The sequence below is a fragment of the Ciconia boyciana genome, chromosome 26 (assembly GCF_034638445.1).
Source record: "Ciconia boyciana chromosome 26, ASM3463844v1, whole genome shotgun sequence".
NCBI lineage: Eukaryota > Metazoa > Chordata > Aves > Ciconiiformes > Ciconiidae > Ciconia > Ciconia boyciana.
In genome coordinates this window covers 3,170,942-3,186,328 of record NC_132959.1, presented here as the reverse complement: position 1 = coordinate 3,186,328, position 15,387 = coordinate 3,170,942, and the positions used below count along the sequence as shown (strand labels likewise).

Genomic DNA, 15,387 nt, shown 5'->3' with positions numbered 1-15,387 from the left:
CCAGCACCCCTGCACCCTCTGCACTCCCGGGACCCCCCGCACCCTCGGCACCCCCCACACCCTGTTCACCCCACCGGACCCCTGCACCCTCGGCACCCCACCAGCCCCCAGCACCCTCTGCACTCCCCGGACCCCCGGTACCCTCTGCACCCCTGCAACCCCGCGGCCCCCAGCACCCCCTGCACCCTCTGCACTCCCGGGACCCCCGCACCCTCGGCACCCCCCACACCCTGTTCACCCCACCGGACCCCTGCACCCTCTGCACCCCAGCACCCCCTACAACCCCGCAGCCCCCAGCACCCCCAGCACCCTCTGCACCCTCCTCACCCCACCGGCCCCCAGCACCCTCTGCACTCCCCGAATCCCCTGCACCCTCTGCACCCCAGAACCCGCGGCACCCCCTGCAACCCCGCAGCCCCCCAGCACCCCCTGCACCCTCTGCACTCCCAGGACCCCCCGCACCCTCGGCACCCCCCACACCCTGTTCACCCCACCGGACCCCTGCACCCTCTGCACCCCTGCAACCCCGCAGCCCCCAGCACCCCTGCACCCTCTGCACTCCCGGGACCCCCGCACCCTCGGCACCCCCGCACCCTGTTCACCCCACCGGACCCCTGCACCCTCGGCACCCCACCAGCCCCCCAGCACCCTCTGCACTCCCCGGACCCCCTGCACCCTCTGCACCCCTGCAACCCCGCAGCCCCCAGCACCCCTGCACCCTCTGCACTCCCAGGACCCCCCGCACCCTCGGCACCCCCACACCCTGTTCACCCCACCGGACCCCTGCACCCTCTGCACCCCCAGCACCCCCTACAACCCCGCAGCCCCCAGCACCCCCAGCACCCTCTGCACCCTCCTCACCCCACCGGCCCCCAGCACCCTCTGCACTCCCCGGACCCCCGGTACCCTCTGCACCCCTGCAACCCCGCAGCCCCCAGCACCCCCTGCACCCTCTGCACTCCCAGGACCCCCGCACCCTCGGCACCCCCACACCCTGTTCACCCCACCGGACCCCTGCACCCTCTGCACCCCTGCAACCCCGCAGCCCCCCAGCACCCCTGCACCCTCTGCACTCCCGGGACCCCCGCACCCTCGGCACCCCCGCACCCTGTTCACCCCACCGGACCCCCTGCACCCTCGGCACCCCACCAGCCCCCCAGCACCCTCTGCACTCCCCGGACCCCCGGTACCCTCTGCACCCCTGCAACCCCGCGGCCCCCAGCACCCCCTGCACCCTCTGCACTCCCGGGACCCCCGCACCCTCGGCACCCCCGCACCCTGTTCACCCCACCGGACCCCCAGCACCCTCTGCACTCCCCGGACCCCCGGTACCCTCTGCACCCCCTGCAACCCCGCGGCCCCCCAGCACCCCCTGCACCCTCTGCAACCCCCTAACACCCCCTGCACCCTCTGCAACCCCTTGCACCCCTGCGCCCCCGCGCCCCTCAGCCCCCAGCACCCTGTTCACCCCACCGGACCCCTGCACCCTCTGCACCCCTGCAACCCCGCAGCCCCCAGCACCCCTGCACTCTCTGCACTCCCGGGACCCCCGCACCCTCGGCACCCCCGCACCCTGTTCACCCCACCGGACCCCTGCACCCTCGGCACCCCACCAGCCCCCCAGCACCCTCTGCACTCCCCGGACCCCCGGTACCCTCTGCACCCCTGCAACCCCGCAGCCCCCAGCACCCCTGCACCCTCTGCACTCCCAGGACCCCCCGCACCCTCGGCACCCCCACACCCTGTTCACCCCACCGGACCCCTGCACCCTCTGCACCCCCAGCACCCCCTACAACCCCGCAGCCCCCCAGCACCCCCAGCACCCTCTGCACCCTCCTCACCCCACCGGCCCCCTGCACCCTCTGCACCCCCAGAACCCGCGGCAGCCCCTGCAACCCCGCAGCCCCCCAGCACCCTGTTCACCCCACCGGTCCCCCGCACCCTCTGCACCCCCGGCACCCCTCAGCCCCCGGCCCCCAAGCGGGACCCACCGGGGGGCAGCAGGGCCGAGCCCAGCCCCAGGGGCAGCAGCAGGACCCACATCTCCGGGTGCTGGTTCCGGCGGGGCGGGACGGGGCGGGGGACGGGGCGGGCGGGGCGGCACCGGGGCGGGGGGACACGACGCAGGACCCCCCGGAGCTGGCGGGGTCTCCCCGGGCGCCCCGCCCCCACGCCGGGGGAACCCCGGCGTGGGGGCGGGGGGCGTCCCCGGGGAGACCCCGCCAGCCCCGGGGGGGGACAAATAGGGACACCCCCCGGGGACCGGATCCAGCCACGTGGCGGGCGGCTCCTTCCCGGTATCCGCCTCGGTGGCCCCCAAATGCTCCCGCAGCCCCCGGCTGTGTCCCGTCCTGTGTCCCCCCCCAGTCCTGGTGTTGTCACCTCCCTTGTCACGGCAGCTCTGGCCTGGGGGGTCATTGTCACCCCCGTGTCCAACCCGGGGGGTGACTGTCATCCCTGTGGCCCACCGCTGGGGGTGGTCCGGGGGGGGACTGTCATCCTCGTGTCCCACCCAGAGGGTCACCGTCACCCCCGTGTCCCACCCAGGGGGTCAGCGTCCCCCCCAAGTCCCACCCAGGGGGTCACTGTCCCCCCTGTGTCCCATCACTGTCCCCACTGCCAGAGGATGTTTGGGGGTGGCCTGGGGGGTCACTGTCCCACTCATGTCTCATCTAAGGGGTCACTGTCACCCCTGTGTCCTGCCCAGAGGTCACTGTCACCCCCGTGTCCCATCACTGTCCCCACTGCTGAGGATGCTCAGGGGTGGTCCAGGGGGTCACCGTCACCCCCCTGTCCCACCCAAGGTGTCACTGTCACTCCCGTGTCCCACCCAGAGGTCACCGTCACCCCCGTGTCCCACCCAGAGGTCATTGTCACCCCTGTGTCCCACCCAGGGGGTCACTGTCACCCCTGTGTCCCACTGCTGTCCCTACCACTGGAGGATGCTCGGGGGTGGTCCAGGGGGTCACCGTCACCCCCGTGTCCCACCCAGGGGGTCACTGTCACCCCCGTGTCCCACCCAGAGGTCATTGTCACCCCCGTGTCCCACCCAGGGGGTCACCGTCACCCCCGTGTCCCACCCAAGGTGTCACTGTCACCCCCGTGTCCCACCCAGGGGGTCACTGTCACCCCTGTGTCCCATCACTGTCCCCACTGCTGGAGGATGCTCAGGGGTGGTCCAGGGGGTCACCGTCACCCCCGTGTCCCACCCAGAGGTCATTGTCACCCCTGTGTCCCACCCAGGGGGTCACTGTCACCCCTGTGTCCCACTGCTGTCCCTACCACTGGAGGATGCTCGGGGGTGGTCCAGGGGGTCACCGTCACCCCCATGTCCCACCCAGGGGGTCAGTCACCCCCGTGTCCCACCCAGAGGTCATTGTCACCCCCGCGTCCCACCCAGAGGTCACCGTCACCCCCGTGTCCCACCGCTGCCCCCTCCGGCGTCCCCCACACGTGCGCCGAATCCACCGGGGCTCAGCACGGAGAAAGGGGGCTCAGCTCAACCCCGAACCCGCCGCGTCCACCCCCCAAAACCCTCCCGGGCCCCCAGGGCGCTGCCCCCCCCGCTTCCCTCCCCTCGCCTTTCCCGGCTGGGGCAGGAAAGGGCCCCCCCAGCGAGGGGCCGGTGCCAGTGCCCACGGGGGGCAGAACCGGACGCTCCCGCCCGCCGCGGGGAAACCACGCCTGGAGGCTGAGCACCCCCTCGGGCCCTTTATTGCGTGGGGGGAGCCCCGGGGGCACCCCCCACCCTGCGCCCCCCTTTTCCTCCCCGCGCTCAGTCCTCCAGGTTGCGGAAAGCCGCCTGCATCTCCTCGTTGAGCTGGGCGAAGGCCGCCGTGATGTTGGCTTCGCCGTCCTTCACCGGGTCCTGGGGACGCGTGGGGCACGGCGGCGTCACCCCCGCACGCCCCCGACGGGGGTCACAGCCCCCCCCCCCCACACCCACCTTGAACTTCATGGCGCTCAGCTTGTAGAGGATGTCCCCCAGGCTCTCGCGGATGGTGGCCCAGGTGACGCGCCGCTCGCCCGGAGCGGCGGCCTCCACGGCGTGCCGCGCCAGCTCGTAGAAGGTGACCATGTTGTGGAGCATCCCCACCGTCTTGTAGAAGGGGCAGAACGTGGGGGGCCGGGGGGGGTCACGGCGGGGAGCCGGGGGCCGGGGGGGTGCGGGGCTGGGGGTACCTGTCGTAGGCGGAGTAGCCGTTCTGCTGGAGGAAGTCGTCCTTGAGGAGCTTCGCCACCTCCAGCGTCACCTTGTCGGCCTCGGCGAGGGACGCCTGCGGGGGACGGCTCTGGGGTCGCTATCCCCTGCCCCCATCCCCGTGGCACCCCGCATCCCACGGCCCCACCCCCACCCCGGCCCCACCCATCCCGTCCCCGTCCCATCCTGGTCCCATGTCCGCATCCCATCCCCACCCCAAGCCCATCCCATATCCCCCATCCCCGTGCGTACCCGCATCCCACACCCCACATCCCATACCCCACACCCTGTACCCCACACCCTGTACCCCACACCCCGTACCCCATACCCCATACCCATACCCCAGACCCACACCCCGTGCCCCACACCCCGTGCCCTGCACCCTGTACCCCATATCCCATATCCCACACCCCAGACCCACACCCCGTGCCCCACACCCCGTGCCCTGGACCCTGTACCCCATACCCCATACCCACACCCCAGACCCACACCCCGTGCCCCACACCCCATGCCCCACACCCTGTACCCCATATCCCATATCCCACACCCCAGACCCACACCCCGTGCCCCGCACCCTGTACCCCATATCCCATACCCCATACCCACACCCCGTACCCCAGACCCCGTGCCCCACACCCCGTGCCCCACACCCTGTACCCCATATCCCATATCCCATACCCACACCCTGTGCCCCACACCCTGTGCCCCACACCCCGTGCCCTGGACCCTGTACCCCATACCCCATACCCACACCCCAGACCCACACCCCGTGCCCCACACCCCGTGCCCTGCACCCTGTTCCCCATATCCCATATCCCATATCCCAGACCCACACCCCGTGCCCCACCTTGCCCACCAGCTGGACGATCTCGGCCAGCTCCTCCTCCTCCTGCAGGATCTCCCTGGCCCGCCGGCGCAGGGCGGGGAACTCGGGGTGCAGCCCCTCGTAGTGGGGCTCCAGCGCCCGCAGGTACCGGCTGTAGGAGATCAGCCAGTCCACCGAGGGGAAGTGCTTGCGCTGCGCCAGCTTCTTGTCCAGCCCCCAGAAAACCTGGGGAAGGGGGGGACACACACGGGGGGGGGGGTCAGGGGGGGCCGCGTCGGACCGGGGCGTCCCCCGCGCGCGCCCCGCTCACCTGCACGATGCCCAGCGTGGCCGAGGTGACGGGGTCCGAGAAGTCCCCTCCCGGCGGGGACACGCTGCGGGGGACAGCGGGCGAGGGGCTCGGCGGGGTGGCCGGGGCGGGGGTCCCCCACGCTGCCCCCCCACGCCCCCCCCCCGTGGCCCCCCGCACTCACGCGCCGACGATGCTGACGCTGCCCTCGCGGGCCGGGGAGCCCAGGCAGCGCGCTCGCCCCGCGCGCTCGTAGAAGGAGGCCAGGCGAGCGCCCAGGTACGCGGGGTAGCCGCTGTCTGCGGGGAGCACGGGGTCACCGGGGGCAGCCGGAGCCCCTCACCGCGGCCTCGGGGCTGGCGGAGGGGCGAGGGGTTCCCCCCCGCACACCCCCCCCCCCGGGACCGGGGCTCACCCGCCGGCATCTCGGCCAAGCGCCCCGAGATCTCGCGCAGCGCCTCGGCCCAGCGGGACGTGGAGTCGGCCATCATGCTGACGTGGTGGCCCATGTCGCGGAAGTACTCGGAGAGCGTGATGCCTGCGCCGGCGGCACGTGGCTCGCAGGGGCGGCGCACGCCCCTCGCACGCTTGACGCGCCCCTCGCACGCTCGGCGTGCGCTCCTGCAAGCTCACGGACGCCCATCTGCGCACCCGCGCGTGCGCGTGGCTGGGTGCGCAAGTGGCCTCGTGGCGTGTGTGCGCACACGTGCACGCTCACACCTGCCCGTGCACGCTCACATGTGTCTATACGTGCTGTGCATGCTCGCACATGTCCGTGCACACTCACACGTATCTATGCACGCTCATACGTGTTCATGCACGCTCACACGTGTCTATGCACGCTCACACGTGTCTATGCATGCTCGCATGTGCTGTGCACGCTCACACGTGTCCGTGCACACTCACATGTGCCCGTGCACGCTCACACGTGTCCGTGCACGCTCATACGTGTTCATGCATGCTCACACGTGTCTATGCACGCTCACACGTGTCTATGCATGCTCGCATGTGCTGTGCATGCTCACACGTGTCCGTGCACGCTCACACGTGTCTGTGCATGCTTGCACGTGCTGTGCACGCTCACACGTGTCTATGCACGCTCACACGTGTCTGTGCATGCTCACACGTGTCTATACGTGCTGTGCATGCTCGCACATGTCCGTGCACACTCACACGTGCCCGTGCACGCTCACACGTGTCTATGCACGCTCATACGTGTTCGTGCATGCTCACACGTGTCTATGCATGCTCACATGTGCTGTGCACGCTCACACGTGCCCGTGCACGCTCACACGTGTCTGTGCATGCTCACACGTGTCTATGCACGCTCATACGTGTCTGTGCACGCTCACACGTGCCATGCGTACCCCCCCCGCCGCAGCAGCCCCCGACCCACCGGTGTAGATGGAGGCTTCGCGGGCGGCCACCGGCATGTTGGAGGTGTTGGCCACCAGCGTCGTGCGCTTCATGATGGTCTCCGTCCTCCCGTCCACCTCCATGGTGAGCTGGGGACAGCGTCACCGTCACCGCCCGGCCACCGGCCCCGCGGCACCCGGCTGGCTGTCACCCCGTGCCGCCCGTCCCCACCTCGGGGAAGTCCCGCAGGACCTCGGACATCTCGTTGCCGCGCTCGCCGCAGCCCACGTAGACGATGATGTCGCTGTTGGAGTACTTGGACAGGGACTGGGAGATGACGGTTTTGCCGCAGCCGAAGGCGCCCGGGATGGCCGTGGTGCCGCCCTGCACGCACCTGGGGACGGGGACGCGCGGGGACGGCGGAGAGCAGCGGCTGCAGCCCTCCGACACCGCCCCTCGACATCCCCGTGGAGGTGGGGGACCCCTGTCCCCGTCCCCATCCCTGTCCCTCCTGGGGACTGTCCGGAGTGAGCGTGACCCCCTGTGACCCCCACCAGCCCCCCCCATCCCCCTTCCCCCAGCAGGACTGTCCCCACCCCTGTCCTTGTTCCCAGCCCCGACACCATCCCTGTCCCCGTCCCCCATCCCTGTCCCTGTCCCTTACTCCCATCTCCAGCCCTACCCCCATGTCCCCCTGTCCCCCATTGCCATCCCCTGTCCCTGTTCCCCATCCCCAACCCTGTCCCTGTCCCCAGTCCCCATCTCCAGCTCTATCGCTGTCCCCATCCCAGTGCCCGACCCCTGTCCTCGTCCCCCATCCCTGTCCCTTATCCCCATCCCTGTCCCCCAACCCCATCCCCTGTCCCTGTCCCCGTTCCCCATCCCCGACCCTGTCCCCAGTCCCCATCTCCAGCTCTGTCACTGTCCCTAACCCCTGTCCTCATCCCCAACCCCTGTACCTTATCCCCGGCTCCATCCCTGTCCCCCATTGCCATCCCCTGTCCCCGTCCCTGTTCCCCAACCCTGTCCCCGTCCCCATCCCCAGTCCCCATCTCCGGCTCTGTCCCCGTCTCCCACCCTTGTCCCCGTCCCCGTCCCTACGGGAAGAGGGCGTCCAGCACCCGCTGGCCCGTCAGCAGCGGGTGATTTGCCGGCAGCTTCTCGGCCACGGGCCGGGTCTGCCTCACCGGCCAGACCTGCAGCATGGTCAGCTTCTCCGCGCTGCCCTGGAAGTCCAGCTCCAGCACCACGTCCTGCGGGGACAGGAGGGACAGGCAGGGCAGCGGGGACCCCCGCACCCATCGCCCCGTCACCCCGCCACCCGTCACCCCTTACCGAGACGCTGTAGTGCCCGGGGGGTGCGATGTAGGTGACGGTGCCCCGGCTGCGGGGGGGCACCATGATTTTGTGCCGGATGAGGGAGTTCTCGGTCACCGTCCCGTAGACGTCACCGCCGGTGACGTGGCTCCCCACCTGGCGGGGGTGGCCGTGAGGGCGCGGGACCCCAACGGGGACGGGCCGCGTCCCCTCCGGCGGCGCCGGGAGAAGGGGCGTCCCCTCGTCCCCGCGTCCCCAGGAGGCGTCGAGGGGGTCCCGCTCACCCGGACGTCCTTGCTGGGGGCGAAGTCCCAGGCCAGGTGCCGGGGCAGCGCGGGGACGTTGGTGCCCCGCGGGATGTAGATGCTGCGCGTGAGCCGGGCGATGTCCCGCAGCGGGCGCTGGATCCCGTCGAAGATGGAGCCCAGGATGCCGGGCCCCAGCTCCACCGAGAGCGGCTTCCCCGTGCGCAGCACCGGGTCCCCCACCCGCACCCCCGCTGTCCCCGCGCTCAGGAAAGGCCACCAGCGAGATGGGGACGGGGACGGGACGGGGGGGGAGCAGAGGGACAGGAAAAGGTGGGGGACAGGGCAGGATGGGGGGACAGGGAGGGACAGGGGGTTGGGGGGACAGGGAGGGGACAGGACAGGGAGGGGACAGGGCAGGATGGGGGGGACAGGGAGGGGACAGGGGGTTGGGGGGACAGGGCAGGATGGGGGGACAGGGAGGGACAGGGGGTTGGGGGGACAGGGAGGGACAGGACAGGGAGGGGACAGGGCAGGATGGGGGGACAGGGAGGGGACAGGGGGTTGGGGGACAGGGCAGGATGGGGGGACAGGGAGGGGACAGGGGGTTGGGGGACAGGGCAGGATGGGGGGACGGGGGGACAGGGCAGGATGGGGGGGACAGGGGGACAGGGGTTGGGGGGACAGGGCAGGATGGGGGGGACAGGGGGGGACAGGGGGGTTGGGGGGACAGGGAGGGGACAGGACAGGAGGGGACAGGGCAGGATGGGGGGGACAGGGAGGGGACAGGGGGTTGGGGGGACAGGGCAGGATGGGGGGACAGGAGGGGACAGGGGGTTGGGGGACAGGGAGGGGACAGGACAGGGAGGGGACAGGGCAGGATGGGGGGACAGGAGGGGACAGGGGGTTGGGGGACAGGGCAGGATGGGGGGACAGGGAGGGACAGGGGGTTGGGGGGACAGGGCAGGATGGGGGGACGGGGGGGACAGGGCAGGATGGGGGGACAGGGGGGACAGGGGGTTGGGGGACAGGGCAGGATGGGGGGACAGGGAGGGACAGGATGGGGGGACAGGGGGAACAGGACAGGATGGGGGACAGGGCAGGATGGGGGACAGGAGAAGGGGACAGGGGGGCTGGGGGGACAGGGCAGGTGGAATATGGCAGGAGGGGGGACAGCGAGGGGACGAGGGGCTGGGGAGAAAGGAGCAGAAAAGGGTGGGGGGCAGGGAGGGGACAGGGGGTTGGGGGGACAGGGCAGGATGGGGGGCAGGGAGGGGACAGGCCAGGGAGGACAGGGCAGGATGGGGGACAGGACAGGGGACAAGGGAAATAGGGCAGGAGGGGGGACGGGGGAGGATGGCGGGGACAGGACAGGGCAGGACAGGGCAGGGGACCGCAGGGACAGGAGGGGGGGACAGGGGCAGGCAGGGAGGGGGCCAGGGGAGGAAGGGAAGGGCAGGATGGGGAGATGGGGGGCAGGGGAGGATGAGGGGACAGAGAAGGACAGGAGGGACAGGGGAGGGGGACAAGACAGGACGGGGGGGGGGCGGGAGGATGGGGAGGACAGAGAAGGACGGGGAAGGGCAGGGGTGGTGGGGAGGGGACGGGGAGGCCGGAGGGGTGGGGAGGGGACGCGGGGACAGGCGGTGCCGGCAGGATACAGGTCTCCTCGTAGACCTGGAGGGTGGCCATGTCCCCGTCCAGCCGGATGATCTCCCCCACCAGCTCCGCGTGCCCCACGCGCACCAGCTCGTACATGGCCGCCCCCGCCATGCGGGTGGCCGTCACCACTGCGGGGACACGCCACCGTCACCCCGACCCGGCCCCAGCCACGACCCCCTGCCAGCTCCGCCGTCCCCAGCCCCTCCCCTCCCCACGACCTTCCCCAGCGCTCCCCCCCTCCCTGTCCCGTCCCGTCCCCCAGGCCCCATTTTGGGACCAAAAAGGCCACGGGGGTCCCCGCGTCCCCGCTGGCGGTACCGGGCCCCAAGACGCCGTGGACGGAGCCCAGCAGACTCTCCCGCTCGGCCTCCGCCAGCCGCAACCCCCTGGCCTCCGCCATGGCGTCCCCCGCCAGCCCCGCTGTCGCCGGTGTTATATGGGGCTGGCGGCCGCGGGGAACCGGCCGGGCCCGGTGGTGGGTGACAGCGCGGGCGGGGGCCGTGTACAGTCAACAACGGCCACGTCCCCTCCTGTCGTCACCCCCCGCCGCCACTGCCGCACCCTGGGGTGCCACGCGCCGGAACGCGCCGGCACGCGCCAGCCTCGCTCAGGGCAACGGTGACGGTGGCACCCTCCCTCCCCGGTGCCACCACCGGGTCCGCGTCCCCCCGCATCCCCCACCCTTTGGGGTGTGCAGGCACGTCCGCAGCCCCCAGCAGCACACGCGCGTGCACGGTGCCCCGGTGGCACCCACCACCCTGATTTTGGGGGGTTTCTCCCCCCCCCAGCCCCACGCGAGGCCGGAGCAGCGGCTCCAGCGCTGGCTGCGATCCCACGGGTGGCGGGGGGGGGTGACAGGGCCGTCCCCACCCCGGCCGTGCTGGCAGCGGCCGCCCCGCGCTGCCGCCCAGGAACGCGGCTGCCCCGGGAAAGCGCCGCGGAGCGTTTTCGGTGGCCAAAGCAAGAAAACAGCGGCCGAGGCCGGCCCGGAGCCGCCAGCCGCCCCCCACGTCAGCCCCGAAGCGGCGCTGGGGGCACCGGGTCGCCCTGGGGCGAGCCAAGCCGGGGGGGGTCTGGCCCCCCAGCACCCCCCCCCCCTCCACCCGGGAAGCGGCAGCCACCCTCAGCGCCCACTCCGGGCCCGCGGCCACAGGCGAAAAAAAAAAAAGACATTTATTTAACAAAAGCACGGCAGGAGCAAGGCTCAGCACGGGGGAGGGAGGGGGAGCTAGGAGACCAGGACGCCGGCCGAGCCGCCCTTGGCCCCGGCCCCCTCGGCCCCCTCCTTGGGGGGCTGCCGGGGCTCGTCCTCGCCCACCAGGCGGATGTTGTGCTTCTCCCGAAACTCGTTCAGCTCCCGGCCCTTCGCCTGCAGCTGCTGGTTCAGCGTCTCGATGATTTTGCTGATCTGGAGAAGGGGGGAGAGGGGGGTGAGGGGCGGCAGCCGGGAGAGGGGCGGGCGGGGGGGCCCGGGGGGGTCCCCCGGGGGTCCCCACCTGCTCCTTGTGGCCCTCCAGGGCCGGCAGCACCTCCTTGACGGTCCGCTCCACCAAGATGCCGCCCACCATGCGGTAGCACTTCCGCGTGGGGTCCACCTCCCGCAGCGTCTCGATGACCAGGCTGCGAGGAAGAGGAGGCTGAGGCGGCGAAGGCCCCCGCGGCCCAGCCCCCCCCGCCCGGCTCCCCCTCCCCCACCTGTGCTCGTTCAGCTCCAGCTCCAGCTCGGCCGCCTTCGAGGCCAGGCCCCGCTGCTCCTGCCGCAGGCGGTTGAACCGGGCCACCACCTGCGGGGACAGCGACGGCGACGGTGACGGGGCTGGGACCCCCAGCGCCCGAGGCCTCCTCCCCCCCCCGGGCCAGGGCCCTGCCCGAGACCTTCCCCCGGAGCCGGGGCCCCGCCCGGGCCCCCCCGCCGCTCCCCGGCCCGGACCTGCTCCGCCGTCAGCGCCTTCCCACCGGGGGCCGCCGCCGGCCGCCCCTTCCCGCTGTCCGCCATCTTCCCCCCCCCTCCCGCTCCGCGGGTCCCGCCTCTTCCGGCGCCGGCCGGAAACGGGGCGGGGCCCGGCCGGGCGCCATCTTGGTAGAGGGCAGCGGCGCTGCCCGGTGAGGCGGCGCCGGCGCCATCTTTGGTGCGGGCGCGGCCGGCGGGGGGACTTTGCCCGCGTCCCCTCGGTGCCGCCGGCGGGGCATGTACGGGCGGGGGGGATCTGGGGCAAACTGGGGGATTGGGGGGCTGATGGGGCCTGGGGGCAGGTGCGGGGCTGAGGTGGGGAAACTGGGGGTGCTGGGGCAGACCTGGGGAAATGGGGGTGCTGGGGCAGTTTGGGGGTGCTGGGGCAGTTGGGGTCTCAGCTGGGGGTGCTGGGGCAGTTTGGGCTCTGAACTGGGGCAGGACTGGGGGAAATGGGGGTGCTGGGGCAGTTTGGGGGTGCTGGGGCAGTTGGGGTCTCAGCTGGGGGTGCTGGGGCAGTTTGGGCTCTGAACTGGGGCAGGACTGGGGAAAATGGGGGTGCTGGGGCAGTTTGGGGGTGCTGGGGCAGTTGGGGGTGACCTGGGTGCTGCAGGCGGGCCGGGGGCAGCGGGGCCGTGGGTCGCCCGGGGCCGTGTCCCCCCAGCACAGGGACAAGGCAGCAGCCGTGACCCCCCTCCCCACGCCGGGGTCCCCCGCCCCAGGCTGAGAGCGGTGCCCCGGACCCCGCTGCGCCGCCTGCTCCCGGCCCCCCCCGCGCACCCCGAGACGCCCGCACGGCTCCGGTACCCCGGGCAGGTACCCCGGGCACGCGGGGGGGTGACCCGTGCCGGCCCCGGGGGCCGCCGCGGTCCCCGCGGGGCCGCCCGCGACCCCGGGGCTGACGTCCGTGCCGTGCCGCAGCTCCCCGCGCCCGCCCCGCGCCATGGCGGGTCCCCCGGGGCTGAAGCCGCTGGTGGCCGTGGCCCAGGTCACCTCCACGCCCGACAAGGAGCTGAACTTCGCCGCCTGCGCCGGGCTGGTGCGGGAGGCGGCTCGCCGCGACGCCTGCCTCGTCTTCCTCCCCGAGGGCTTCGACTACATCGGCTCCGACGCGGCGCAGACGCTCAGCCTGGCCGAGGGCCTGGACGGGGACCTCATGGGACGCTACGCCGAGCTGGCCAGGTACCGACGGGGACCCCCCGCGCTCGTCCCGCGGACCGGGGTGGCGGAGACGGAGCCGCAGGTGCCGGCTGCAGGATCCCCGTCCCCGGCGGAGCCGGGGTGACCCCGGGTCCCTCTCGCCAGGGACTGCGGCGTGTGGCTGTCCCTGGGCGGCTTCCACGAACGCGGCCGGGACTGGCCGACCACGCAGCGCATCTACAACTGCCACGTGCTGCTGGACCCCGCAGGTGAGAGCCCCCGGCCCTGCGCTGCCGACCGGGGGTCCCCGGCCCCCGTGGACGTGTCCGTGTGTCCCCCCCTCGCACCCTCTTGTCCCCAGGTCGCCTCGTGGCCGCCTACAGGAAGACCCACCTGTGTGACGTGGAGCTGGAGGGACGCGTCACCATGAAGGAGAGCAGCTTCACCAACCCCGGCACCGAGATCGTGGCCCCGGTCAGCACGCCGGCGGGGAAGGTACGGGGCAGATGGGCGCCGCCGGGGACCCTCGGGGGCCCTGCGGGGCGAGGGGCTCCCCGGCTCGAGCACCGCGTCCCCTCTGCTGTCCCCTAACCTCTGCCCGGAGCCCCGCGCCGCGTCCTCGCCGACGTCCCCTCTTCCGCCCCGCCAGCTCGGCCTCTCCGTCTGCTACGACCTGCGCTTCCCCGAGATCTCGCTGGCGCTGCGGCGTGCCGGCGCCGAGATCCTCACCTACCCCTCGGCCTTCACCATCCCCACGGGCTCGGCGCACTGGGAGGTGAGCTCGGCCCCGCAGCTCGGGCCTCCCCCCCTGCCCCTCGTCCCCGCCGGGGCGGCTCTCGCCGCTCGGCCCCCGCAGGGTTGGGGACGCCCCGGGGGGGCTGTCGGACTGGGGCTGAGCCCTCACCCCCACCGTCTCCAGCAGCAAGCGAGCGGGGACAAATCCTGCCGCAGCCAAGAGGGGCAAATTTAAGATAAAAAGCCTCTTTTTTTGGGTATTCTAAGGGGCAGGCGGCACAGCCAGCCCAGCCACAACACCCCCACCCAAACCGTGCTCTCTGCCCCGCGTCCCCCGCCCCGTGGGCCACGGTCCGGCAGTGCCGCATCCCCCGGCAGGTGCTGCTGCGGGCCCGGGCCATCGAGAGCCAGTGCTACGTGGTGGCAGCCGCCCAGACCGGGAAGAACCACGAGCGCCGGACGTCCTACGGCCACGCGCTGGTGGTGGACCCCTGGGGTGCCGTGGTGGCCCAGTGCCGCGAGGGACCCGGGCTCTGCTACGCCGAGATCGACCTCGACTACCTGCACCGCATCCGCCGGGAGATCCCGGTGCACGGCCACCGCCGGCCCGACCTCTACGGCACCGTGGCGGCCGTGGGGCTGGCGCCGGCGCCGTGAGCCCCTCCCTGGTACAGTAAAATCCAGAGCAGGGCCACATCTGCTCCGTTTCAGACCATTTCTCCCCAAAATGCAGCAGCAAGATGCACTCAGGGCTCCCTGTGCCGCAGCCAGGAGGGTGTCCCCCCTCATTTTTGGTGTCCCCCCCAAGCCCCTGCACTGCTGGGGGGCCCAGGTTCCCCCCCCCAGCGCAGGCAAGGGCAGAAGGAAGGAGCCAGGCGCTGCAGTAGATGTTTATTTCAAGAAACCCGAAAGCTACAGAGGGAATATGACTGTTATATTGAAGTTTAAAAAATACAGAAGTCACAGAAATTACACCAAGTTGTGCCAGAATCATCCGTAAGCGGAGGGGGGGGGGGCTGCGTGCCCCGGGGGGGCCACACACACCACGAGTCCCAGGGGGCTGCCCCCCGCCCTGGAGGGGGTCCGCACCCACCGGCGGCCGAGCAGAGACAGGGAGAAAAACCACAAAACCAGGATGGAGCTGGAAAAAAAAAATCCCCCCTGGGGACAACAGGCAGTGGGCGGGGGGGAACGGCCATTTCGGGGGCTGTCCGGGGACGGGGAGCCAGGGCGGGGGCCGGGTGGCCACCGGCCAAGGACCACACGCTGCCGGCCGCCCTCCAACACGTGCAGGCAGAGCGCAGGCAGCTGCCAGCAGCAGGCAGATCGCACCGCCCCGGCCTGCCGCTTGTCCCAGTTTGTCCCAGTTGCCAGCTGGAGAGAGGAGGGACGGAGCCAGGCAGCCGCAGAGGGGAGGGGGAGGCAGAGGGGACAGGCGAGAGATTTCGGGGCGTCCCTCGGCGCTGGTCCTCCCCCCCGGCCCCCGCAGGGGAGGGGGACGCGAAGGCACATGGTCCAGGGGACGCCGCGGGGACGCAGCCCGGCGAGGGGACGGTTTTACTCCTGAGAAACCCACTGAGGCGACGGGGAAGGCGGGCATTTTGAGGGAGAAACTGGGGGGGGGATGCGGCCCGTGGGGCATCCCCCGGCACACGGAGCCCCCCC

At 72.1% G+C, this 15,387-nt stretch overlaps 3 protein-coding genes across 5 annotated transcripts; 1 reads left to right on the top strand and 2 right to left on the bottom strand.

Annotated features, from left to right (window-relative positions):
* Positions 1-3,775: 3,775 nt before the first annotated feature.
* LOC140644129 (V-type proton ATPase catalytic subunit A-like) lies at positions 3,776-10,296 on the bottom strand. Its single transcript, XM_072846682.1, has 14 exons — positions 10,215-10,296; positions 9,896-10,024; positions 8,274-8,488; positions 8,008-8,145; positions 7,774-7,925; positions 6,904-7,066; positions 6,713-6,821; positions 5,732-5,854; positions 5,501-5,615; positions 5,338-5,401; positions 5,049-5,252; positions 4,183-4,277; positions 3,947-4,118; positions 3,776-3,868 (listed from the first exon to the last, which is right to left on the bottom strand). Exons 1-14 carry the CDS (start codon positions 10,294-10,296, stop codon positions 3,776-3,778), a joined length of 1,854 nt encoding a protein of 617 aa, XP_072702783.1.
* Positions 10,297-11,052: 756 nt separating this feature from the next.
* PFDN2 (prefoldin subunit 2) lies at positions 11,053-11,919 on the bottom strand. Its single transcript, XM_072847024.1, has 4 exons — positions 11,827-11,919; positions 11,592-11,680; positions 11,393-11,516; positions 11,053-11,304 (listed from the first exon to the last, which is right to left on the bottom strand). The coding sequence occupies exons 1-4, from the start codon at positions 11,890-11,892 to the stop codon at positions 11,125-11,127; spliced, it is 459 nt and encodes a 152-aa protein (XP_072703125.1). The 5' UTR covers positions 11,893-11,919; the 3' UTR covers positions 11,053-11,124.
* A 47-nt stretch (positions 11,920-11,966) lies between these two features.
* On the top strand, positions 11,967-14,401 carry NIT1 (nitrilase 1). Of its 3 annotated transcripts, none has more exons than XM_072847020.1 (7): positions 11,971-12,086; positions 12,570-12,659; positions 12,769-13,029; positions 13,153-13,256; positions 13,349-13,482; positions 13,637-13,762; positions 14,101-14,401. In XM_072847020.1, coding segments are annotated over exons 1-7 (996 nt in total). In that variant the 5' UTR covers positions 11,971-12,084; the 3' UTR covers positions 14,380-14,401. The 3 variants fall into 3 exon arrangements, with proteins under 3 accessions (XP_072703123.1, XP_072703121.1, XP_072703122.1); XM_072847021.1 differs by having other exon boundaries at positions 12,039-12,086; positions 12,570-12,663; XM_072847022.1 differs by lacking the exon at positions 12,570-12,659 and having other exon boundaries at positions 11,967-12,086.
* Positions 14,402-15,387: the final 986 nt, after the last annotated feature.